Consider the following 26346-nt stretch of genomic DNA (forward strand, 5'->3'; position numbering starts at 1 on the left):
CAGAGGAGGGCAAGTTGGCTTCACACCGGAAAGAAAGAGGAGTGGCTTTTCCTGCAGCAGCATCTTTGGCTCCTTTTCTTCCCTGGAGTCATTTTTTAAAAGGGTGCTGCAACTGGGAAGGTTCAGAGCAGGCAGGAATCTGACTACCTGTACAGAGCTCTAGCTTGTCTCCCCACTGAAGTGGTACCTATTTATCTACTTGCATAGGACATGCTTTAGAACTGTTAGGTGGACAGAAGCTGAGGCAAGTGACAGGAGCATACCCTGCCACACAATGCTAGGACTTGAACTGCTGGAGCAGAGACCATCTCCAGCATCATTAGACCATTAACCTACTGCACCTCTTGGGATTGTGATAATGCCACTAACAACCCTTCTTCCTGGCACTTCTGTTCTACAAATTCTCCCATGTATTAGGATCTTGAACTTTAGTTCTAATCTTAGGTTCTACCTCAGCTCATGTCTGTACCTGCACAAGCGCTTATATTTGTTGCTCCAACAGGCCCATAAGCATCACTCCCAGGGCAAAGGTCACAGGAGAGCTGGCCCTCTTTCTCCTGAAAGGTCCCTGGAGGGCAAAGGACACACTGCTCCATCTGGCCATGGTAGTATGTTCCTGGCAGGCAGCTAACTAAGAGAGAGGCAAATGTACTAGTGACATAGGTAAAAAGACAATATTCAAGTTAACACTTATCTGCTTTGAAGGGAAGGCATTTTATCCTCCCCAGTGCCTAGTGCACCATAATAAAGCTTAAGCTTTTAAAAGAATGAGCATAAGAACTCTAGCTCTCCTCCAGAAGAACAAGCAGTTGCCATAGATGTTAAAAGCTGAAAAAAGGATATTTAAGCAGCACTAAAGTAACGCTAAAGATTTGTAGTTAATTTGCAAGTGGCTCTTCAATTTTTCGTTCCTCACTCCCCATTGCTATAGGTGCTTTCTTTTTTTCCCCTCCTTACCACACTTGGATCCCAGCCTCTGCTGTCCTGGCCCACAACTCTCCTGCCTTTCAGGAGACAAGCTCAGCTTCCGGGCCACCTCATATTCCATTCCTGAGACACGAATGAGGAATCGCTCCTGGTTTATGGATTTCTTCAAGGCTTTGATAGCTAACTTCAGTTTTTTCTCAATCTTCTGCCGTACACAGTTCAGATTGCAGCTAGCTAAAGATAAATGAAGGAGATTAAATCATCTTTTAGCAGTGGAATGAAGAAAGTCAAGTTGAAGATAATTTTGTATTCTTTTCTCATATCAGTTCATTCAATAGCAATCTCATGTCAGGGAAAGGTTGACAGTAAAGCAATAGAGCAAATTTTGCATTCAATAGCAATAGCAATAGTACTTAGTACTAGTACTTAGTACTTTACACCCCTCTCTAAGTGGTTTACAGAGTCAACACATTGCCCCCAACAATCTGGGTCCTCATTTTACTGACCTCTGAAGGATGGAAAGCTGAGTCAACCTTGAGTTGGTAAGAATCAAACTACTTGCACTCAGCACATTTAGCCTACAATACTGCATTTTAACCACTACGCCACCAGTGGTGTTTGCTATTGATTTCAAACAGCAAACAGCAATCCAACAACATTCAGAAGATACTGAGGTTCTGTCTTTCAGTCTAGCAGTTTGAACTGAACAGTGGAAGCAATTTACTGGTCTTTTTCTATATCTATATCCGGTTATGCTCACTAAATGTCTCATAGAGGTTGTGTGGCTGGGCTCTCTGAAAATAATCACTTTGGGGATTGCCATTTTGTCACACAGTTTTTCTTGTTTTAAAAGTTGGAAGACATTTAAAACTCATAAAATCTCATAAATCAAGAACATACACAAGAGTGTTGTAAATTTATTTCATTTAAAATCAAGGAACAGTTATCAAACACTGTATGTTATCTTGACAGTCTTTAAAAACCTTTACAATAATTCATAAAGCTATTGAATTCTTTTAACATTTAACTATTAGCAGTATTTTTAAGCAGTGTTTCTCAATCTTGGCAGCTTGAAGATGTGTGGGCTTCTGGGAGTTAAAGGTGCCAAGGTTGAAAAACACTGAACAATAGTTATCAAAGGCTTTCTAGATTGCATTGGAAAGTTGTAATCAAATGGATATGCATTACCATATCTGGGGACAGTATTCATTTAATTCTCTTTTGATTTAATCTTTTTTAGAAATTTTACAAAAATTATACAATAAGCTATGATTGTTAATCTAGGCTGGGTGATTTTTTTTCTTCAATTTGGCTTGCAATGACTAAATGATATGAAGTAATTGTATAGTTTAGTATACAAAAACAGTGGAATTTAAAAAATATTTTTTCTTAGACCAATAGATTTTTAAAAATATTGGAAATAGCATTGGCTGGAAAATGAATACAGTAGCAACTTTTTAAAAAAATCTCTTCCATCAAACATTATTTTACTCTCGTTTAGTTGTAAATATCAATTAAGTAATTTTGAATTTATTATTTATACCCACATATATGATTTTAGACTAATGTTGAATATGAATATTTAAATTTTTGTTTTTACAGATTACAAGTGCATGCATATATAAATACATAATCTCCTAAACTATGCAGTTCTTGTGTAGTTTATTTTGATCCAGGCTGTTTTGACTTTTGATATTTTGTTGATTACTCTTTATCAAGAAAGAATGCATGTTAACATCATAATGCAATACTTTAATAGTAATATTTGCATTTTGTTTACTATGATTATTATTATTGTATTGGTTGTTGTTTTTGTGGATTGCTTAGCATTGCCTTGACTGAAGCAGTTTAGACACACATATTTTCCATGTTCTTTTATCAACACAGTTAGTGATAGTGACTGTTTTCCTCTTTAAAAATGAACTAATATCAATAATAAGATTGATTGTTGGCCATGAAATGCCACTCATCACAATGGTTATAGTCTGTGCTGAATTGTGATAAGATTGCTGCTTCTGGTCTGTCCCTGTTCACAACAAATCCCTGCCCCTAAAAAAAAAAAAAAAAAAAGGAAAATAGTGATAAAAGCACTGCATCTCTAGAGATGCATTCTTACTAGATGATGATGATGATGCCAAGTGAATTTCAACTCCCCCTCCCCATTTTCCAGTCTTTTCTGTCTCTTACTCTACCTGTGATCTCTTCAGGTTTGATTTCAGCTTCAAACTCCAGGGTGATGCGAGTCACCTCTTTGTTGGGAGAGTTGCGAGCCCGGCGTCCTTTGCCTTTCTTTGATGAATCACACTTTAGGTTCACGAAAGACACTTGGCAATCTGAGCAAGGGGCTGACCCGCCTAGTAGAACCAATGTCAGTATTCTTTAAGGAACATACAATATTTTCAAAACCTTCACAAGCATATTCTTCTATAAACACTAAGCAAAATGTCTCTTCCTTCCCCTGATGAAAGGACTAAAGAGTCATAGGAAAGCATATAATGGACCCCAGAGCTCTAGCAAAGATCTCTCAGTATATGTCTGTGGTGAAGGAAACCCTCAACAACGTTCTACTTAAAGTAGAAGGTTGTTGTTTCATGTGCTTGGAACTATTTTCAGCAAGACCCCATGCAAGAGAAATCTAGATTTCTCATGCTTCAATCTCACTCTCATTCTCCCTTTGCTTTTTAATTAGTGCTTTATGTAGTTAATTATAACACGGAAAGCATAGTCTTCTGGTCATAAAGCCCATATGGGACAATATTTTACAAGACTCTAGCCATAAGTGCATATTGCTTTGTCAAAATTCAAAGAACGTTGCCTTAATTAGAAATAAGTAGAGTACTGTTATTTTTTAAACCAATCACTTCTCTTTGCTCCTCTCACAAGTGGAAACAAATACTGAGATGTCCAATTCTAACAAATTAAAGTATGTTAACTTGGAATAAACCACAAGTGGAAAAGCTCAGTTTAGACATTATAATAAATAGACAATAAATAAATTGTATGATTTATTTGGTTACAGGAGTTGGAAGATCCATGGAGCACTGTGTATCAATGGTGAAATCCAATTTTTTTTACTACCGGTTCTGTGGGTGTGGCTTGGTGGGTGTGGCATGGCTTGGTGGGCGTGGCAGGAGAAGGATACTGCAAAATCTCCATTCCCACCCCACTCCAGGGGAAGGGTACTGCAAAATCCCCATCCCTTCCCCACTCCTGGGGGAAGGATATTGCAAAATGTCCATTCCCACCCCACTTTGGGGCCAGCCAGAGGTGGTATTCGCCGGTTCTCCGGACTCCTCAAAATTTCCGCTACTGGTTCTCTGAAATACTCAAAATTTCCACTACCGGTTCTCCAGAACCTGTCAGAACTTGCTGGATTTCACCCCTGCTATGTATGTATTAATGTGTTGCTTTCCTCATAATTTTGGCTTAGGGAGCCAAGGAAACATTGTGTAGATATGGTCACTGAAAAACCGGTTCTTGGTTTCACAAAATTTAAGATTGTAAATAATTCCAATTGAAGATTCTGCCATAGACATAGAGAGAGAGTACCTCACCTAGTCCTCCATTCCTGCCAGTATCATTCTGCTTGCCTTTCATGTGCGGATGGAGATAGCATTTAGCATCTTTAATTTTAAAAGAAGCCTTTTGTTTGATTGGAGCAGCAACAGCCTCTAAAAGAAAAGGCAGATGCTAAGTTTGGAGAGTCAAATGCATTAGAGAGGAGCTCTCAGAGCTCAAGACTCCATCTTACCAATGCAGGGATGGCTACCATTACTGGATCTTGGTTGAGGCACCTGTTGCAGAATTGGGGTCCCACAGCTCACAGTGTAGCTGTTGTCAGATTCTGCAAAGAAAAAGACTTTAGAGGTGTGGAGGTCTAGGGTCAGATACTTCTAACACTTGTTGCATGGATCTATACTTGCAAGTGAAATATCGCCCCAAGCCCAATCTTGCCCATTGATGAATGTACCCCTATTTGACCCAGGATTCATAACTATATTATTTTCATTATTAAACAATGCTCCAAAGAGCCTGATGTAATAAGAATACATAAAAGAAGTACAGCTTGTGGCAGAATGGGGTTCAAACCTGAACAGGTTCCCAGGGCTTATAGCCTTAGGATCAAGGGTATTCATGAGTCAGATCACAATCCTTGCCAAGACAAGGATGGATCTGTGCTAAATACACAGAAAGCAATTTTCATGCTTCTCTGCACAGCTCTTAACAGAGTTTCAAGGCCTGCACTGTCAGTTAATACTTTCAGGTTGAAAATAGTGATAGGGCAATGAAAATATTCCTGGGTTTTGTTTGGGAAACAGACTGAGTTGAGATAGACATGTGTGATCTTCTCTTATCCAGGGCATCGAAAACTGGCAGTCATCTCATCCCAAGTGTCAGGTGAACACTGTATAAGCACAGCACTGCTGGGCATACTGTGGGAAACTGAAAGTGGTGGACATCTCCCAGTCTCAGCCATTTCCATTGCCAATGACTGCAATGAATCATGTTGCCATTTCATACTTTGGCAACTGTTGGAGGATGACAAATACGGACACTAGCACTACCTATACATTACATTCAATAATAACATAATAAGACCAACTTTTTGTACCTGCTATAAACCAAACATCAGTTGAAAACCTCAAAAAACTATTGCAAAAACTATTAAGCCCTGAGACCACAAAACTAAGGTATAGAACAGGCTGTTTTAACTGCAGTAAAAAAATGAAAACAAAGAAGACATGGGTGTAGTGTATATGCATCAACGATTAAATAAAAGGTGGTACATGTATGACACAGGAGTCCTAATTGTGCAAAATAATGCTCTAAAAAATCTTGCACCAAAGCTAACATATGACAGTTATGTGTGTGTGTGTCAATCTGAGTATTTACCTGGCAGAAAGCGAGCCTTGGAGGCACAGGTGAGGGAGCAGCTTTCCTTCTTGCCATTCTTGTTGCAGGTAAGTATGGCTCGTGGAGATACTGTGCCAGCCAAACAAATCTCCAGCTCTGAAGAACAAGCATCAATTGATAGCACTATGCAGATGAGAGTGCAATTCACAGAGGAGCAGCCAGACTCTGCCACTGGGATGGCTACAGTGCAGAGCCACACCTGAATCTCCAGCAGAAACAAATAAGCATCAGTGCACTATTGCTATCTCCACTTGCCTCTGCCATGGGTTATGGCAACAAGTCTGTTCATGTTGAGCTCTGGCTCATTCAGCTCATGGCTGATGTAGTAACCTCTAGAAGAATGCATTGCTGGCCTTGAACCACAAATTGTAGAAACTTTAGAAATTTAGAATTTCCCAACACAAAAGTGGTTGCAAATTTTTATCTTTCATTTAAATTGTTGTTGCAATAGGCTTGGAAAAAGAAAAAGACTGAAAATGTCCAATCCATTAAAAAACAAATAGGACTTTCGAGTAAACAAAAATTCCTGATGGGTGGTATCTAAATTGGCAAATAAATAAGCTATTTTACTGGTATTAATCTGAAACTGCTGTATAGAATATCCATTCTATTATTGATAATCTTTAAGCTTTAGATACTGAAATCCGAGACCAATGCCATGCATTACATATCTTTTATGCTGTTTCAAGTGTTAAATACTTTAAAGATTCTAAACAGCAATGGATAAGATGTTCAGAGATCACCAATGTTTACAACAATCTCCGCTAGGGTAATTTTCACTCCAGTTAAAAACCTATCCTGTTGAAAAGAATTTTCCCACTAGAGGGCAGTATGATTTCAAGCCATTTCTATATAGTACTCACCTATGCAATCTTTTTTATTCCAATGAAGTCTGCAACCTGCAGGGCAGGTACATTCGTAGCTACCTGGGGTATTTACACATCCAAACTTGCAGCCTCCTTGATTGACACTACATTCATCAACATCTGTAGGAAGACCAAGAAATATGATTAGTAAACTATTTGAAATCCATAAAACAAACTTTCTGACTGGAATAATCATTATGACTCCTAGGTCTAATCCAGGAACTATAACTGAGGCTAGTAAGTGAAACAAAGTGAATTATTGAGATTAAGAGAAAGAAAAATGAGGTGAAACAATATCAACTACAAGAAAGAAACTATATGTTGTTGCTTCCATTTGTCATTCAGAAGAGATCTGGCTGCTTACTTAATTGATTACACATATTTGACCATTAGTGTACAGGAGACTTTATAAAAGCAGCAAGCAAAATAATCCTATTTCAAGCTACCCACAAGACTGATAAGGAATTGGAAACAGAGGACAGGAAGCTAACAAGAGGAATGGAGACAACTACAGCTATGAGTTTTGCTACTACAAACTGTTATAAGGAAGTAAGACAATCCTTTGGATATCTGCCATAGTATCTGGTTCTGATGTAGTTACAGGTATGCTACAAGTGATCTATAGTTATAGGGATTTAGCATACTGTATGGTTGTTGCATTCAGTACTGATCAGGAGACATTTGGCCCTGTACCAAACATATGAATGTATTGTACAACACTTCCTCTGCCTTCCTAAGGGGTTATACGTGTTTGTATACTGTGTTCTATGCAGCAGTTTTTCCCTCTCCATCCTGATGACCTCCATAATTCTAGCAAGTCATGCCCAATGCATCTGGAGGACATTAGGTTAGAGAAAGCTAATGGGCAGATTATGTTTAGCATTGACTATATTTCCATACTTCTGGTTTTTCATTATTCTCCTTCTCCATGAAACCTGAAAGTGAAAACATTATATAATATAATAATAAAAATGCTTCTCCCTTCTTCTTAGCCTTTAAATGACTAGAGAATCAAATATAGGCTGAAAATCATCCTTCATCTTAATCACAAAATTATTTTGGAGGCTACATAATATGGGGCAATGAGAATTGCCTTGAAGATCTTGAGATCATTTCAAGAACCTATCATTCAAGACCATCCACAGTAGTCTTTTGGGCAGGTAATAGGATATGTCCCTCTCATCTTCCAGACATATGCTTGGATTAAATGGAATGAAAGCAGTTTTAAATTGCTCTAAAACATGATGTATGTCTTTACCCTAATATTAATAATAATAATAATAATAATAATTTTATTTCTATACCGCCCTTCTCCCGAAGGACTCAGGGCGGTGTACAGCCTGTTTAAAAACACAAACAAAACAACAATATAAAATTTAAAATAATTAAATAAAGTGGCTCAGATTTAAAACCCCAATAAATTTAAATATCCCAATTTAAAAACTATTGTGTTGTTAGTCCGGCCTGGCGGAATAATAGGGTCTTCAGTGCGCAGCGAAACGCCCGGAGGTCGGAGATCTTACGAATTTCCGGGGGCAGTTTGTTCCACAGGGATGGGGCTCCCACAGAGAAGGCCCTCCCCCTGGGCGCCGCCAGTCGACATAACTTGGTTGACGGCACCCTGAGGAGACCCTCCCTGTGGGAACGGACTGGTCGGTGGGAGGCTATTGGTGGCAGAAGACGGTCTCGGAGGTACCCGGGTCCTATGCCATGGAGTGCTTTAAGGTGGTAACTAACACCTTGAATCGCACCCGGAAGACCACTGGGAGCCAGTGCAGCTCGCGCAGGAGGGGTGTCACATGGGCACAACGACTTGCGCCCATAACCACCCGCGCGGCCGCATTCTGGACCAGTTGGAGCCTCCGAGTGCTCTTCAAGGGGAGCCCCATGTAGAGAGCATTACAATAGTCCAACCGGGAAGTAACAAGGGCATGAGTGACCGTGCGTAGGGCGTCCCGATCCAGAAAGGGCTGCAACTGGTGAATCAGGCGAACCTGATAAAAGGCCCCCCTGGCCATGGCCGTCATATGCTCTTCTAAAGACAGCCGTGCATCCAGAAGGACACCCAGATTGCGAGCCCTCTCTGTGGGGGGCAGAGATTCACCCCCAATAGTTAGCGATGGCACCTGCTGACTATATCGGGGCGCCGGAAGCCATAGCCACTCGGTCTTGGAGGGGTTGAGTCTGAGCAAGTTCTTCCCCATCCAGATCCGCATGGCCTCCAGGCAGCGAGACAACACATCAAGGGCATCGTTGGGGTGTACAGCTGAGTATCATCAGCATACAGATGGCACTTCACCCCAAAACCACGGATGATCTCACCCAGCGGCTTCACATAAATATTGAACAGGAGGGGCGAGAGGACTGACCCTTGCGGCACCCCCCATGTGAGACGCCTCAAGGTCGACCTCTGTCCCCCTGCCAACACAAACTGCGAGCGGTCGGAGAGGAAGGAGGAGAACCACCGCAAAACGGTGCCCCCTATTCCTAACCCCCTCAACCGCTGCAGCATGATACCATGGTCGATGGTATCAAAAGCCGCTGAGAGATCTAATAGGACTAGGACAGAGGAGCAACCCCTGTCCCGAGCCCTCCAGAGATCATCCACCAATGCGACCAATGCCGTTTCTGTGCTGTACCCCCGCCTGAAGCCCGACTGGTACGGGTCTAGATAGATAGCTTCATCCAGGTGTCGGGAAAGTTGTCGTGCCACCACGCTCTCAACAACCTTCGCCACAAAACGAAGGTTGGAGACTGGACGATAGTTAGCTAATTCAGCCGGGTCCAGGGAAGGCTTCTTGAGGAGGGGCCTCACCACCGCCTCTTTCAAGGCGGCAGGAAAGGCACCCTCACTCAGAGAAGCACCTATAATCCCCTGGAGCCAGCCTCGTGTAACCTCCCGGGAGGCCAGTACCAACCAGGAGGGGCACGGGTCCAATAAACACGTGGCGGCACTAATCTTACCCAGAACTCTGTCCACATCCTCGGGAGTCACAGGATCAAACTCCTCCCAGATAACATTCTCAAGACCTGCCCCGGTCTCCTCCCGTGGACTCATCCAATCGGAGTTCAAGCCATCCCGAATCCGAGCGACTTTATCATGCAGGAATTGCACAAAATCCTCAGCACGACCCTGCAAGGGATCTTCCCGTACTCCCCCCCAAAGAAGGGAGTGGGTCACCCTAAACAGGGCAGCTGGGCGGTTCTCTGCAGATGCGATAAGAGCGGAAAAATGGTTAGATTTTGCCGCTTTTATCGCCACTAGGTAGGTCTTGATATAAGACCTCACCTGTGTCCGGTCAGAATCGGATTGACTAGTCCTCCAAATGGTCTCTAGGCGTCTTTTCCGACGCTTCATCTCTCTCAGCTCCTCAGAGAACCAAGGAGCTAATTGAGATCGGCATCGGGTCAGAGGCCGCAAAGGCACGACGCGGTCCAAAGCTCCAGCGGCCGCCCTTTCCCAGGCGGCCACCAGTTCTTCAGTCGAGTTGTGTGTTAGAGTCTCAGGAAACGGCCCAAGCTCTGTCAGGAACCTTTCGGGATCCATCAGGCGCCTGGGACGGAACCATCTGGTTGGTTCCGTCTCCCTGAGGCGGGGGAAAGCGGTAGGAAAGTCTAAGTGAAGGAGCGAATGATCTGTCCATGACAAGGGTTTGATGTCTAGGTCCCCTCTACCAAGATCATTCAACCACTGACCAGAGATAAAAATCAGGTCCAGAGTGTGTCCCCCTATGTGAGTGGGGCCTTGAACTAACTGGGTCAGGTCCAAGGCCGTCATGGAAGCCATGAACTCCCGAGCCACCTCTGACGCCCCACCTGTGGATGGGAGGTTGAAATCCCCCATGACAATAAGTCTGGGGGTATCGACCGCCACCCCGGCAATGACGTCGAGTAGCTCAGGCAGGGTTGCTGCCACGTGGCAGGGAGCCAGGTACGTAGTCAGCAGACCCATCTGCACCCCACGGCCCCACTTCACACAAAGGGACTCACATCCGGCTATCTGAGGAACAGTGGTCTCCCTCAGATAAAGACTCTCCCTAATGATCACCGCCACTCCCCCACCCCTCCCCTGGGCCCTTGGCTGATGAAATGCACGGAAACCTGGCGGGCACATCTCTACGAGGGGGACCCCCCCCTCTTGGCCCAACCAGGTCTCCGTAATACCTGCCAGGTCTGCACCCCCCTCCGAAATAAGATCACAGATGAGGGAGGCCTTATTAACCACTGACCTGGCATTACATAACATCAGCCGCAGACCCTGGGCATGAGGCTCTATACAACCCAGGACACGAGTCACGCATTGGGGGCCGGAGTGCGCAATCGCTCGGAGACAGCGTGTGCGCACCCCCGACACTTGATATGACCCCCTGCGCCCGTCATACCTGCCCCTCCCACTCATGATTTCAATTACACAGCCCTTTCTATCGTCCCCCTGCCCCCCGGTTAAATTTCCTTTCGCGACCCCTCTGCTGTAGCTAATTAACCCATCATCCCGTGCAGTCGCTATCTGGACCCCCCCAGGTCCACTTTTACAACCCCCTCCCTCCCACCCGGGTCCCCTTAAAATTTTCCTTAAAAATTTAGCTAAAAAACCCCTCAGCCCCCTCTTTGCTGCATGCCATCTCTCGGGGTCCCAAAGCCCGTCATCAAGATAGGCCCTCGATAACGTGGAGGGCCAGGCCTGCGAGAGGGGGGAGTCTCGCAGCGCAAGAAGGTTGGTTTTTTGGAGCATGAACCGAACCAAAGATGGGAAAAGAAAAGCCAGTTCAGGAATCTGTCATAGTCCAAGGGATAACTGAACATAAAGGTCATAAAATATCCATTTATAGGGCTGGACTCCACTGTCCTCTCACGACAGGGAGAAGGTCCAAAGTTCTTTTTCTCCAACAGAGGCTAATGGCCAACCATCCTCTCACGATGGCCGGTCCCGTTAGAAAGTTAATGGGAGCAAAGTTCTATCCTCTCCGTTGGGATGTGGAAAATCCCTCAGCTCTCTCAAATGGTGCACAGTCTCTCCTAGCAGTGAGGGCGTGAGTGGAGCATAATAAGGGGTCCAGAGTGTCCAAAGTGTAGATGTTAATAACGATGGTAATAATAAAGATGTTAATAAAGATGATAATAGACCCATGGGCATAAGATCTTCTTTGAGGTGAGAGTAGGAGTAGCAAGACAGGAAAGTCCAATCCAGGGGTGGTTGGCCATAGAGGCCAACACCCACCCATACCTGGGGGGAAAGGGGGGGGGAGGAGAGGCCACCCGAGGTGACCAACCAACCAAACCATGGTCAGCCTCCTGCCTCTCCAGCCCCAATCTCCATAACCCCCAGACACAGCTTTGTTCTAAAACACCCCATCACAGTAAAAAATCAACTGTGAGCCAGATGGTAATTCTAGGGGTGAGGCTGTCAGCTTCTCCCCCATCAACCTGCTGCCTGGTTGTTCCTCTGGCTGGCCGGTCCATGTCAGCCATTGCCACCGCCGCCGCCGCCGCCGTCGTCAGCCCGCAATCAGGCACCCCAAGCTTCCAAGGCATACCAGAGCCCCGAAAACGCCGGAAAAGAGCGCCCCAGGGATCTAGAGGGCCATAGGGAGCGGGGGGGCACCTCAAGCCACCGCCGAATAAACGCCGCCCGCTGCCGGATGCCTTGGCCTCCATTTCCCCCGACACCGGAAACAGCCGTTGCAGCCAGGCCCATCGCCCCATCTCCCGCGGAGCCGTCCAGCCCTGCCCTGATGCTCCGGAGGGCGAAAAAGCCCTCAACAGGCAGGGCGGACGCTCCCCTCACTGGGACTGGAGCCGAAGATGGACAAGAGGGCTCCTGAAGACCCCGACAACCGGCAACTCTCCCATCTCCGAAACGGAGCTTATTTGGTCGCCGCCATCTTGGAGCATGCGCAGAAGGACTCTTAAAGGATATTACTTAATCCTTTCTACTTTTTGCCTTGCAACACAAAACGACAGGATTAAACTGGTAGAGAAACATTTTCAAAGCATGTTTTAATTTGGCAGGCCAAGCTAGAGCTTTGTGGAAAACTTTGTTCAGAGGTCTATTGCCTCTGGTTTATATAAAAATAAAGAGAAGAAAGCAGATGAAAGAAAAGGAGATCTTCATCTAGGGTACCCTTCCAAACTGTAAAACCCCCAGAAATACTGGACAACATATCTTGTCATCAAAATATCAGAATGTAATATTTTCAGAGATTGTACAAGTTAATCCAGGGGCATAAGAAATATGAACTCACTGTTAGATATTTCTGCACCTCCTTCTCATGCAACTGTGTCCACATAGGAACATCTGATGAACTCCCTAGCACCGTGGTGGCGAACCTATGGCACGGGTGCCAGAGGAGGCACGAAGCGCCCTCTCTGATGGCACGCAAGTCATTACCCCAGTTCAGCTCCACTGCACATATGTGGGGGGCGGGGTGTGTGCATGGGGGGCGTGCATGCATGCACTGTGGGGGGAGGTGTGGGGGCCACCACACGTGCATACGTTGGGGTATGTGCGGGGTGCATGCACTGGGCAGGGCACGGGGTGGGGCGCATGCATGGGGGGCACACACAGAGGTGAAATGCTCCCGGTTCGGACCGGATCGCTCGATCCGGTAGCGATAGAGGCAGGTGGTTCGGAGAACCGGTAGCAAAAATCCCTGCCCCCCCCATGCCCAGCTGAGCTGCACAATCATCAGAGGCTTTTGTTTTTTTACTTTTAAAAGCATTTTTTCTACAACCAAATGCTTTTAAAAGTAAAAAAAAAAAGCTTCTGATGATCGCGTGGCTCAGCTGGGATTGTCAAAGGCTTTTAAAAGAAAAAAAATCCTTTTAAATGCCTCTGACGATCCAAGCTGAGTTGCCTGATTGGCAGAGGTTAAAAACTCAGCTTGGATCGTCAGAGGCATTTAAAGCATATTTTAAAGGCAATTCAGGGTTCTTTTGACAAGTTTTGAGAAGTATCAACTAACTGACAACCAAAACATGTTCCTATTAATCAATGTAGTGGTTAGCATTTTAAAAATGTAAATCTCACCTTGGGCAACTTTAAGATATATCAACCACAAGTTGGTTGAGGAATGATGGGAATTGAAGTCCACACATCTTAAAGTTGTCAAAGTTTAGAAACTATGTTATAGATAATCACTTTGACCTGTGCCATCCTTTGTTTTGCCGAGAAAAAGAATTGGCAACTAGTGATGAGTTAGCCACTTTAAATGTCACTCCTGAGATCAAATGTAATGAAGAACAAAGAAAAATAGAGAAAATAGAATGGCATGAGATCTGAAGTTCAAAAAAACAGCTGCATTAGCCAGCCTGCCAATGCTATCCTTTTTTCAGCATTCCTGCTACTTTACGGCACATAATTTTGCAACCATGGAAATCAGTGCTAAAGGTCTGACACGGAAAAATACATACCAACACAACAACAGCAGAAGAAAGGAAGAAAAAAAAAACCCATAAAGGACTACTTTGTTCTGAAAGCTTCGCATACAAGTATTTCAGTTTTCCTTCCAAACTTTGCCAGAGCATATTCCCACACAACGTGGCACATTCAGGTCACGGCTTTGCTCCCAGCTCTTTGGAATAGGCTAAGTGCTGACTCATATGTCATTGTCAAGGCATTTTTCAGCTTGGCTCCATCCCCTTTTGCTCTTTTATGTAACTCACTTCTTTTACTGAGTCCTAAATTCAGAATGTCATCTTCTCCTTGCTAATTAGTAAAGAGGATATTTCACATTTCACAAGTTTGCTGAAGGTTGTGAAGGTTTAATAGATACTAGCTAGACCCAACCAATATGCTGTAATATTTTGGCTTAGTATCTGGCTTAGCAATATGCATGTACTGTAGTATGAATGCAGCCAGTTATGGTTTACACTGTATAAATAAATCATAGCTCCACAGAATTTCATCTACAGGAAAAATAGTCAATAATTCCTAAATGCTTTCTTCTGAATTTAGAATCAGAGAGAAAAATTTTAACTTGAGTAGTAGACGACAATCTTCCATTAAAAATAGGAAAGAGGAAACATGCTTTCTTAAAAATGCCTCATTAGATCAGCCAAAAAATTATTTAGTTAACTGTTATAATTAGAAAAGTCTTGGTAAACTCTGAAGCAAGGTACACTTTTTCTTAACTTTCAGATCTATAGTTACTGTATCTTATGCTAATTAATTCATTATAGGACTTTCAGCACTGCCAATTTAGTTGCTAGAAGGGGGGGGGCATTATCCACCTAGTCAGTACTCAGTGATAATAATATCATCCTTAATTTGCCTAATTTATTTAAAATTATTTAAGACTATCTAAGCCGATGACAAAGTCAATAATGCCTTCCAGACTTACAATTATCATTTCAGCTTGCCTCCCCACCTCCAATTCTGCAAATATCTGATAAAGAATAAACTATATAAAATGTTAATGGGTGTGGCAAAATAAATAGGACTTTACATGTTATTGAGTTATACACTTTATTTTTATAAGATCTAACTATGTGTCTCAAGGAAAAGTGGAGCAGTTGGCATGTTCTGTGATGCTATGAATTTTAGAGGGATTTATACAATAGATAAATTATCACCCTTTCAACAATTTTTCTAAGACAAATTCCTTCTCACCTTTTTTACTCATTATTTGCAGATTGGAGGCCTGCTGTGAGTTAAATGTAGAATTTTTTTTCCCCATCGGTACACTGATTGTGGCAAGAGATAACAAGGACCTTAACAAAACTGGAATCCACCTTTTCCCCCAGCTGTCGTTTATAATCTCTTACTGACTTTATGTTATTGTCTGTTTTATTATATATGTATTATTGTCTGAATACTTCAGATCTTGTAGACTATTTTATGATTTTTGGCTATAGTAAGGAATTCATTCATCATGTTAGTAGATGATTTATTCTGGCAACTAAATAGCAGGCATTAATCATGGTTTAGTTGTGCTGATTTCTCAGCAGCTTTCAGGCTATTGATCACAGTATTTTGAGATGTTTAGTCAGTAAGGGAGTTGACTAAATGCTCCCAAAAATCATGCTACGCACTGTTGTTTGGTTTCTGGAAAGCTGACTTATGGCATACTTTGAGATTCTATTTGTCCCCTGTGTTTTTTAACTTTTACGTGAAGTTGTTGAGAAAACTCTAGGTCAACAAGAGTTTCTGTGCTCTGTCTTTCTTTCTCTTTCTCTTATACCAAAAAGTTTGTTGAAGTCCTGGATCACTGAATATATAGTAGAATATGGAATATTACTCCAAATGCATAGCAAATGCCTCAACTGAATACACAGTCTCATCCTAATTTCTTGAAGTGTTGTCTAATACCTGATCAGCCACTCCCATCCAACACTATTTGCGTAGTAATTGTTACTATAGCTGTTATAATTTTATAATCTATTATCCAATTTTTTTGTCCTAGCTAATAGCAAAGTCTTCTGATGATAACTACTATATTTGTAAACACTAACTATGCAGCACAAAGGTTTTAATAGATAAATTTGTGAGTAACATGGTTCTCCAAATATATTGTGCATAATCAGGTTCCAGGTCTATCTAAGCCAAGGGTGTCAAACTTGCAACATCATGTTGTCGTCATGTGACGTATTGTGACTTTCCTCCCCTTCGCTAAATCGGGAGTAGGTGTGGCCAGCGCATGATGTATCTGGCCTGCAGGCCTCAAGTTTGACACCCCTGACCTAAGCCAAACAAACTAAACTAAGGTTTGTTTGGATGTCAGAGATGTTAGGCTCCACCTAAAAGAAGAAAGATGATGTTACTCATTGGGAGAGGCAGCAGGATAAAGATTCACAAAAGAGGTACCAAAAAAGTGACTGAGATAATGTTCCATACATCGCCATCTATCTCACTGATACCTCCACAGTGGGTGAGTCCATACAGCATGTAGCCTTTGTGACACAGGCACTGGAAACTCCCGGGTGTATTTACACAGATGTGGTCACAAGTTCTATCAAAGGAGCATTCATCAATATCTGGGAACAGGAAAAAAGAGCATAAGCTGTATTGCAATAAACGAGAGCCAGTTTGGTCCAGTGATTAAGACACCAGGCTAAAAACAAAGATTGTGAATTCTAGTCCCACTTTAGGCATGAAAGCTGACTGGGTGATTTTGGACCACTTGCTCTCTCTCAGTCCAACCCAATTCACAGGGTTGTTGTGGGGAAAATAGGAGGAAGGAGTGTTAGGTATGTTCGCCACTTTGAATTATATATAAAAATAAGAAAGGTGGGATAAGAATGAATGAATAATAAACAAATAAATATGTAGGTAGTACACCTAGAGATTGGGATTATTTTGCTTTTTTACTAACCAGAAAGTGTGAAACTGTACCAAATTGCCCAGGAATAGGAAAACATTAGGAGGAAATGTTATTATAATAGCAATTAACTATTTACTTTGGTAACATGATTTTTCTTTGACCCTCCTCAGCTGAAAAATAAGGGTACAAATTAAGTTCCAAAATCATTACTGATTGCAATTTCTGATTAAAACTTCTATTAGCTGTAAGTTATATTATTGCCTATCTTATCACAGTTCTAAGAGTCCTGAGGTGGTAAAAGAAATCATGGAGGCATGTAATAGAGAAGTTTTAATAATTGAGGATTTCAATCACCCTGATGTAGGTTGGGTACATTTATGCTTGGGCCATAACAAATAAAGCCAATATCAAGGTATCCTAAATATATATGCCTTGGAACAGTGGTTTTGCAACTGGCCAAAGAGATTCAATCCTAAATTTAATCCTAAAGGATTAAACGGTGATAAACACAAAGTATGTTATAAACCAAATGGGTATAATATCAGTGCTCGTGCACTGAGCGTACATGCAAATGAGAAACTGTCAAGAGGGTCCAACACAGTCATTCAACATTCGATTACAAATTCTGAAAAGGAACTTGTGAAAAAAATCTAGTGGGAAAAGAAAGAGTGAGAGCAAATTCATACAACCACTTTTCCCTCTGTGAGAACATGAAGACAGCCCTCTATCCATATCCAAAGTATATATCTTTCTATCTCATCCCCATCTGCACCTGAGGCAGTCCAAGGTTGGCTTTTGGCCCTCTGTTTTGGAAACTGTGTTTTCCCTCTTATCCTGCTACAACAGCATATAGGCAATAATGCACGGCCATGTTGATGAGCAACATTGAGACTTATAAAGCCTTGAAACCAAATAGCTTCTGTCTGGTTTAAGGAACATCACTAGAAGGATCATTCAAAGGAATGTTACCTGTACTCTGTCAAAGCCATGAAATACAAAATGCTCTAACATTTTGCTAGAATTTAGGGGTCAATATTTTTAAAACATGAAGGATTTTTTAAAATAAAGTTCAGTCAATCAACAATTGATTAAAAATTGCAGGACATAGAGTAACTAAAGTATTGTGCATGCCAAGTGTAAGAGACTTTCCACATGATAGATGACAATGGATGGAATTTCAACTGAAGGAACCATCCTCATGGCTTTTAGAATGTTGCATTTAAAAGTTTTCTGGACAGCAGTGCAGCATGGACCGATTCATGATGAAAGTGCATTATGGAGGCAGCAAAATATAGGGGCAGCACCATTTGCTGCTGGCTCTGGGACAGGCTCTGGGGAGCAAGGCCCCACAGCTACATGAATGTGGTCTGAAAAGAAAAATTAGTAAGGTCAAATCTCTTAAAGACAGAGGATAAGAGTGGTTGTTATTAGTATTAAGAGGGAAACATTAAGAAGGGCTTTATATTTTAACCAGAAAACAAGCAAAAGTATTAGACAATGGAATGAAAAAGATGCTTATGTTGGAATAAACAGACAATTTTCTCAATGGGGGGGTGGCATGGAAGCCTTGTAAGACTATACTGGGATCTGTGTTTTTTTATTTATCAATGATCTTGACTTAAGGATTTACAATAAACTTCTAAACTTCCAATTTTCAGGATGATAAAAAAAAGTGGCTATGAAGGGCTCCAAAGGATAATTATATGAATAATCATTCCAGAATGATGTATGCTGAGGAAAAAATCCTAACTTTACATATGCACCGATGAAGTCTGTGCTGTCTGTTAACTAACCTGGAAAAAGTCTTGGGGTTACAGTGAGTAATGGCAATACTGACTCAGTGTATGTGTCAACTGTGAAAAAGACAAATTCCATGGGACATTCATTATGAATGAGTATGAAAATAAAACTGCCAACATTGTTAACCATTATTCAACCAAAAGGACCAGGAGGGTCAAATATTTTCCTTATGAGAAAAGGCAAACACATTTAAGATTCTTTAGACTGGAAAAATAATGATTGAAAAGGATATGATCAAGGTCCCTAAAATTATATATGGCATGGAAAAGATGGATAGCATTTTCAAAATACTGGCTTCAGGGGTCACCCAATGAAGCTAATTAGAAGTAACTTTAGAACAGACTTAAAAGAGCACTTTTTTACATAGAACGTAATTTCCCTATGAAATTAGGAGATTCACTATCGTAGATGGCTTTAAAATGAGGATAAATATTTGGACAAGGACATTTTCATAACAAGTCTATAATGATTCAATGATACATTCAGGTTGAGAGCTCTCTATCACTAAATAATAAATTGTAATGGAACAACAGCAAAAAAAATATCCTGCTTGTAAACACATTAAAGCAATCAGGTTGGCTATTGTAAGAAACAAAATACTGAACTAAGATAAGCATTGATCTGATCCAGTAGGGCCAATCTAATAGTCTTACATTTTATTTTACATTACATTAATGTAATGTACATTATATTTTACATTATATTTTATTATATAAAATAGCAAAGTCAAAGCTATGAAACATTGAAATCCAAGCCTCATATAGATTTCTTATGCTGACTATAAAAAAAGAAATGAAATTGAGAGTGTTTCGTATGTGACTAAGCTCTATCTCCATATTTAAATAACTGCTTCATTATTATTTCCAGCAAGATATGAGAAGACTTTACCTTGGCACGTCCTTTCATTGATAAGCAATTTATATCCCTTTTTACAACTGCATTCAAAACTGCCCACTGTGTTCCTGCAGATGTGGTCACAGCCACCATTGTTCAATCTACATTCATCTATATCTGTAATAAGAAGGCAAAAAACACAGCAAAATACCCTTTAGGTACAAAAAAAGGTGACAATTGAATGAATGCCATATAGTCATCAAATGAGGATTCAACAGAAAAGGAACAGGTCAAATGACTTGATTTCTCAGTTCAGATTCAATTTAGATGCTACTTTTGATATGTATTCATACAGATAGTTCTTGACCTATGACCATAATTGGGTTCAAAATTTCTATTGTTAAGTGATGCGGTCATAAAGCATGATGCAGTCATATGGCTACATCACTTAGTGCCAGCAATCCAGCTGTTATTAACCAAGAATAACAAGTTATTATTTAAGTACCCACTCCAATCCAAGTCATTCCTAGGCTTAGTGCCTCCTAGTCCCAAACCCTGGAAAGGTAGGGGACTACATCCTTTTCAACTCCACCCACCCACCTAGCTCCTTCCACAACTCTGGCCTTTTGGCAACCCTTTACTTTGCCTTGAGGGGCAACAAACAGTCTCAGAACCTCATGGCTCAGGGGATAACTGACATACTGCCACTTAAGAGCTTCCAGGCGTGCTGTACTCGGAGGCTACAAGAAGCCCGAGTCTCTCTGATGCTCAAAATCATAGTCCCAACCTGGCCCGACAGTGCAGCGCAAAAGGGTTTCTTGGTGCACCAGGGCAGCGTAGCACATCACGAAGCACAGCCCCAGTCTGGCCCAGTAAAGTGGTGTAAAGCCGAAGCCACCCCAGTCCAGTTCCAGCCAAAGTCACCTTTGTCATTCTGTTCTCCGAGATCCCTGCCACCTTCTGCATGCTCAAGATCTCTGGCACTCTGTGCTCTGAGATCCCTGCTGCCCTGTGCTCCCTGCCCCAGTTGACCTTTGCCTTCCTCTTGTTCCCACTGCTGATGAGGCATGAGTCCTTTATGAGGCACTTGCTGACCACATAAGCCTACCTTTCCAAGGTTTTATGAGGAAACTGCCATCAGCAACTTGAGGGGGGGGGAAAGCCTCATGTGGCCAGCAACTTCTTTGCGAAGAGCCAGGCTAAGCATGCTCAGCCAGGAGCGGGAACAAGAAGGTGACAAATGTCAGCTAGGGTGGAAGGGATCGTGAATGCAGGGGCCAAATAATATAGATGGGGAGAGATAGATGGGGGAAGAGTTGAAGCACCCCTGTGGTTGTATATGAGGGGGGGCTGCCAAGTGGGCAAATTTTGATCACATGACTACAGGGGTGCAACAACAGCTGTAACTTTGGGGACCAATGTTAAATCCCTTCTTTAGTATCATTCTGAACACTTACTGAATGAACGGTCGTAAATTGAGGTCTATCTATAATTTCTTGTGCTGTAGGGTACTTACAGCTTAGGTGCTTGTTACCCAATCATCCCAACCTGCTTGGAATTTTATGATAGTTCAAATAAAGATATACACTCGATTTGGTTAACTTCCAAACCAAGTTAAACTGACCTGGACAGATTCTTTTAATATAGATTAAATCCAAAATGCAGCTTTTCTGAAACTGCTTTAGTGTTTGGGGGATTTCTAAGAATACTGGCCAGTTGCATTTAGGAAGAATTCATAATTTTGTTCTACGCAAGGAAATGCAAAAGAGAAAGAGAGGAGATTGTAGTAAAGGAGTGTGGTGATCCTGGAATTGGAAGGACCCAGGTTCAAATCTCTATGAACTATTGAAACTCCCTGAGTGACTCTCATTCTCTCTCAATCCAACATATTTCACAGAGTTAATGTTGGGAAAAAAGCTTTAATCATAATAAAATGTAAATATATAGTTTCGTAGACTATACAAATGTGACTACACAGAATTATTTATTGCAATATTCATCACATTTTTCTTAGACAAAGCTCATTTATAACAGTTAAGTGAACATAAGATCACAAAAAGATTAATGAAACAATATACCTTTTAAAAATTAAAATAATTTAAAGCATCTACTTAATAGACTGTGATAATTTACAAAGGAAGAATTTACAGACAATAACGCCTCTCATTTATTGTTGTCTATATCCTTTTCAGATGGATAACAGAAGATAGCACTAAAGACAACAAAGAATCAATGCATTATCTCTCCAAAAATTAATTTCAAATAAGAGCCAAATGATTATATTCTAAATTTAGCTGTAATTTTTAGAATTGTTTTGCCAAAAAAGGTAGAAAGAACATATTCTCTGCCTTGTTTAATTCCCTAAATGCTTATAAAGTGTCTACTATCTATAAAGAAATATTTTTACTTGTAGCACATGCCAGAAAATTTACTTCTAGGAAATTGTTTGTTAAAAGCTGATGAATCCCAGAAAACAAGCTCAGCCAGACATCATCGAAAATTGCTCTCTTATCTTGCCCCAATCCAACCAACTTCAGCAAGCACGATGAATTGTCAATGCTGTTATTGTTATTATCATTGAAATGTATTAGCAATAAAATAACTCTGAATAGTAATAAAGTCCCAGTCACAGAGAATTCTGTTCTGGGGCATTATGTTTTCCTGCAACTCCAGCATTTTACAGTTAATGAGTTCTGTAAAATAATGGAAACAAATGGGATCTGGAATCAGTAAGCTGGTTAGACAGCTTTCAGCAGAGGGCTGTTTTTTAACTAAGGTCACATTCCCTGGAACTGCCAGAGACAGAACACAGACTCCATCCATTTGTGAAGTCTCATTTATTTCTCAGCAAATTTCTCCAGATTGTTCTTTAAAAACAATAGCAATAGCACTTAGACTTATATACCACTCCACAGTGTTTTATAGCACTCTCTGAGCGGTTTATAATGTCAACAAATTGCCCCCAACAACCTGGGTCCTCATGTTACTGACCTTGGAAGGATGGAAGGCTGAGTCAACTTTGAGCCGGTCAGGATCGAACTCTTGACTGTGGGCAGAGTTGGCCTGTAATATTGCATTCTAACCACTACACCACCATTGCTCTTACAAACCTCAGTTTCTTTTCAATGCAAAATTAATACCAGTTGAAGGACACAGATGTATCCTTTTCTCTGCATCAGATCCATTTACTGGATAAAGACTTTGGTTACATCTTACCTTTGCAAGTTTTTCTGTCAGGCTGAAGCATGAATCCCATGGGGCAGCTGCAGTGTACACCTGTGGCTGCATCATGGCATTTGCTATCACAGCCTCCATTGTTAACAGCACAGGTCTCTGAAAGAAGATCAAAAGCCAATTAGAATTATTTTAAAGCATACGCACATTTAAGATTTTTTTCAGTATCTTGAAAAGATCTTTCAAACATCCGTTATATGCAGTTCTACAAACATTTCTAATATAGGAATGACATGTCTTAAGAGTTGGTTTTATGGAATGATGGCACTGTTTCTAGAGGCAAAACTCCTTGACTTAAATTAAAAACAAATCTGAATACATAGCTTAGACTCAAATCCAAACATTTGAAAATTGAAAGCTTTTAATAGAATAAAATATATTAATTCAATTAGTGTTTTAAAGTTTTTCATAATATAGTTATTATAAAAGTATAAATATATTTCACTTCTACTCTTAACGAATGCCTGGATTTTTCTAAGACAGGTATATGGAGAAGAATGCACAATCAGGTAATCCTCAACTTACATCCAGTTGCTTAGTGACTATTCAAAGTTATGACAGACTCTTCAAAAGGTACTTATGACCCAATTTTGAATGAATGATGGCCGTACTCCTTCCCATGGTTATATAATCGCACTTGGGATGTTTGGCAACTAGTTTATCTTTATGATCTCTGCAGCATCTTGTCACATTACTGCAATTTTTGATGGGTTTTTTTTTTGCCGATTTCTGGTATTTACTTCTGGTTTCCAGCCAAAAAAAAAAGTCCATTGTACATAATAGATTCTCTTAATGACCATGGCATTCACTTCATCATGATATTTGCTTAATGATTACACAAAAAGTCTAATAAACTCAGGTCTGGTCACATGATGACCTGCTTAACAACCAGAATGACTTATGACCATAATTTCAGATTCAATTGTTATTGACTTATGACTAAGTCAAGGATTACCTGTAATATGTGCTATCATTACAACTGGGCCCAAAGAGCTTTGAATAATATTTTATAAGGAATAAATGAAGCTATTGTATCAAGCTTCTGTTTGGAGATTATGTGAACTGGGGTGCAACATGTCTGGAGAGTATAAAGTTGGGTTATAGGACAGCCAATGAGAGGACTGATATTTTCAAAGAAGAATTGATGGGTGTGGAGAAAAAGATTTATCCTTTCACTTATCTACTAAATCTCCTTTAGAGCTCTTCATTGAAGTCAATGCTGACACTTAATTTTTTAAAAAAGTATTTTTTCTCCTCTAGATTATGATATTGGAAGAGAGTCTACTTGAAAAAAGAGTGGTACAGAAGAGGCTTTTTGAGGACAAAAGTGGAGGGCACAGAAGGGGTGAAGCAAATCAGACCTATTTTCTACCTTTAAGCCTGCTTTTCCATCTCCATCTTCCCAGCAAATGTGGAAATGTGCTAAGTTTCTTTCTTTAGCCATCCACATATACATACATACAGTACACCTTCTCTGAGATTTAAAAATTACAGATCCTCCTTTTTAAGCCTGTCCCAATTATTTGCAATGGCAAAAATCCACATCAAGATAGCAAGTGTTTATGATCTGGGTATCAGTGGTTCACACAAATTTTTATTAAATATATAATCTCTTATTCCAGAATGCAATGATGGAACAGAACATTGCAACTGGTCTCCATTAAATAATAGTTTCACAAATGACAGATTGATTTTGAGAATCGAAAGAAAGGGCTGTATTATGTTTTTTAAAAAGGCCTATCCCTAAAACAGAGCATCTACATCCATTTGCATTTTTTGTTCAGGTTCATAGAATCTTAAAATATTCTTGGAAACTATCTAGTCTAAAACCTCTTAGTATAGCAATTCATGACTACAGAATCCCTGTCAGATTTGCAACTAGATCATACTTTTGAGTCATGTTCGATTTATCATTAAGACATCCAGATCCTTTTTGTATTTAGAGCTAACCAATACCGCTTCATGCTTTAAATTTTTTTGTTTTTCTCACCCAAATGAAAACTCTCAATTTCCCTAAATTAGGAAGTCTTGATTTCCTAAATCTCTTCCCTCTTTTCCTTCTTAAAATGTTATACAATTATATTCCCCACATCTTATTTTTGAGAAGTATGCAACTCTTCTGTACTCTTATAAAGAAATTAAGAAATTCTGTCTAGTAATTCTGTCTTGACTGAATTATTTTTTCAAGAGGTATCAGAACAATGGAGTCTTCCATTGTTACTGTCTTTTTTCTCAGAAAGTTCTATAATCTAGTCCAGATCTTCTATCTATTTTTGTAATCTACAGCATACATCATAAACATTGGTTGTTGTTTCTCCTGCTATATATTCCTATTCAAATGGACTGAACCCTAATGCTCAGATTAAGGGATCTCTATATACATTCATTAGGTACTTATTAAACCACATAAAAGTAGTCCAGTCTTATTAGAAACATTTCACCTAGTTACGTGTTTCCCCAAATATTTGATCACTGAAACTGTCTCAAATTCTATGTCATTCTGTAACAGTTCTCTCCTAAATTAGCTCTATTAAATAGGGATCATACTCATTCATGAAACAAATAAATAATAACCCTTAAAAGAATGTTGACTAACTTTTTAAAAAGAAAATTTTGTAGAAATTTAGCATGTGTGCCGAATTCTAATGCTATACAATTTTGTCAGCACACTATTAGCTTGCTCCTTACTCCCAAATATGTCCATAATTAGATTGACTAGATTTTTAAATTCTAATTTATCACCAGCATTTGATTTTAGACTGAGCAATGCAAATTATTACATTTCTCCTGTAATCACTTTGTAATCATACAAACTCAATATAACATATAGATTAACAGAATAGTGCAAATGTAATTACTATTAGCACCATACTTTAGCATCATAGCACCTCTTTCTAATCTGATTCTACTCTTTTGTTTGTTTCATTTGATGTTTAAGTGAAGAATACCCTTTCATTAACTAATGCATAGTTGCCTTTACCAGTGCATGTTCTTCCTTCAGAATGTAGTACAACTAAAGTACACAGGATTTGTACTTTAAAAAAATGTGCTGCAGCTGCCAAAAAAGCCACCTTTAATCCCAGGCTGCATTAACAGAGGGATAGAATCAAGATCATGTGAAGTGTTAGTACCATTTTATAATGTCTTGGTAAAACACCACTTGGAAAATAGGTAGTCCTCCTTGTTAATGGTTTCCCTATTGACTTTGCTTATCAGAAGGCTTTAAAAGATCACATGATCCTGGGATGCTGCAACTATCATAAATATGAATCAGTTGCCAAGCATCTGAATTTTGATCATGACTACAGGGATGCTGCATGGTTGTAAGTGTGAAAAACAGTGATAAGTCCGTTTTTTCAGCACCATTGTTACTTCAAATGGTCACTAAAACTGTTGTAAGTCAAGGACTATCTGTATTCCATCCAGTTTTGGTCGCCACAATGTAAAACAGATGTTGAGACTCTAGAAAGAATGCAGAGAAGATGTTTAGGGGCTAGAGACTAAAACATATG

At 40.5% G+C, this 26346-nt stretch overlaps 1 protein-coding gene across 12 annotated transcripts in view; it reads right to left on the reverse strand.

The window, feature by feature from the left end:
* The window catches only part of SCUBE3 (signal peptide, CUB domain and EGF like domain containing 3), a 121390-nt gene that overhangs the window by 12149 nt on the left and 82895 nt on the right, over positions 1–26346 (reverse strand). For 9 of the 12 annotated variants that reach the window (XM_034414592.3, XM_034414590.2, XM_087891007.1 and 6 more), the window contains 10 exons: positions 22817–22933; positions 19655–19777; positions 16563–16679; positions 6705–6827; positions 5821–5937; positions 4679–4771; positions 4482–4598; positions 3120–3281; positions 958–1161; positions 470–631 (listed from right to left, as the gene is read on the reverse strand). In XM_034414592.3, coding sequence (XP_034270483.1) covers positions 470–631; positions 958–1161; positions 3120–3281; positions 4482–4598; positions 4679–4771; positions 5821–5937; positions 6705–6827; positions 16563–16679; positions 19655–19777; positions 22817–22933 — 1335 coding nt within the window. The remainder of the gene's footprint in view (positions 1–469; positions 632–957; positions 1162–3119; positions 3282–4481; positions 4599–4678; positions 4772–5820; positions 5938–6704; positions 6828–16562; positions 16680–19654; positions 19778–22816; positions 22934–26346) is intronic. The other 3 variants (XM_087891010.1, XM_087891008.1, XM_087891012.1) reach the window with 1 other exon arrangement.

Source organism: Pantherophis guttatus, chromosome 3 (genome assembly GCF_059756535.1).
Source record: "Pantherophis guttatus breed Tessera chromosome 3, ASM5975653v1, whole genome shotgun sequence".
NCBI lineage: Eukaryota > Metazoa > Chordata > Lepidosauria > Squamata > Colubridae > Pantherophis > Pantherophis guttatus.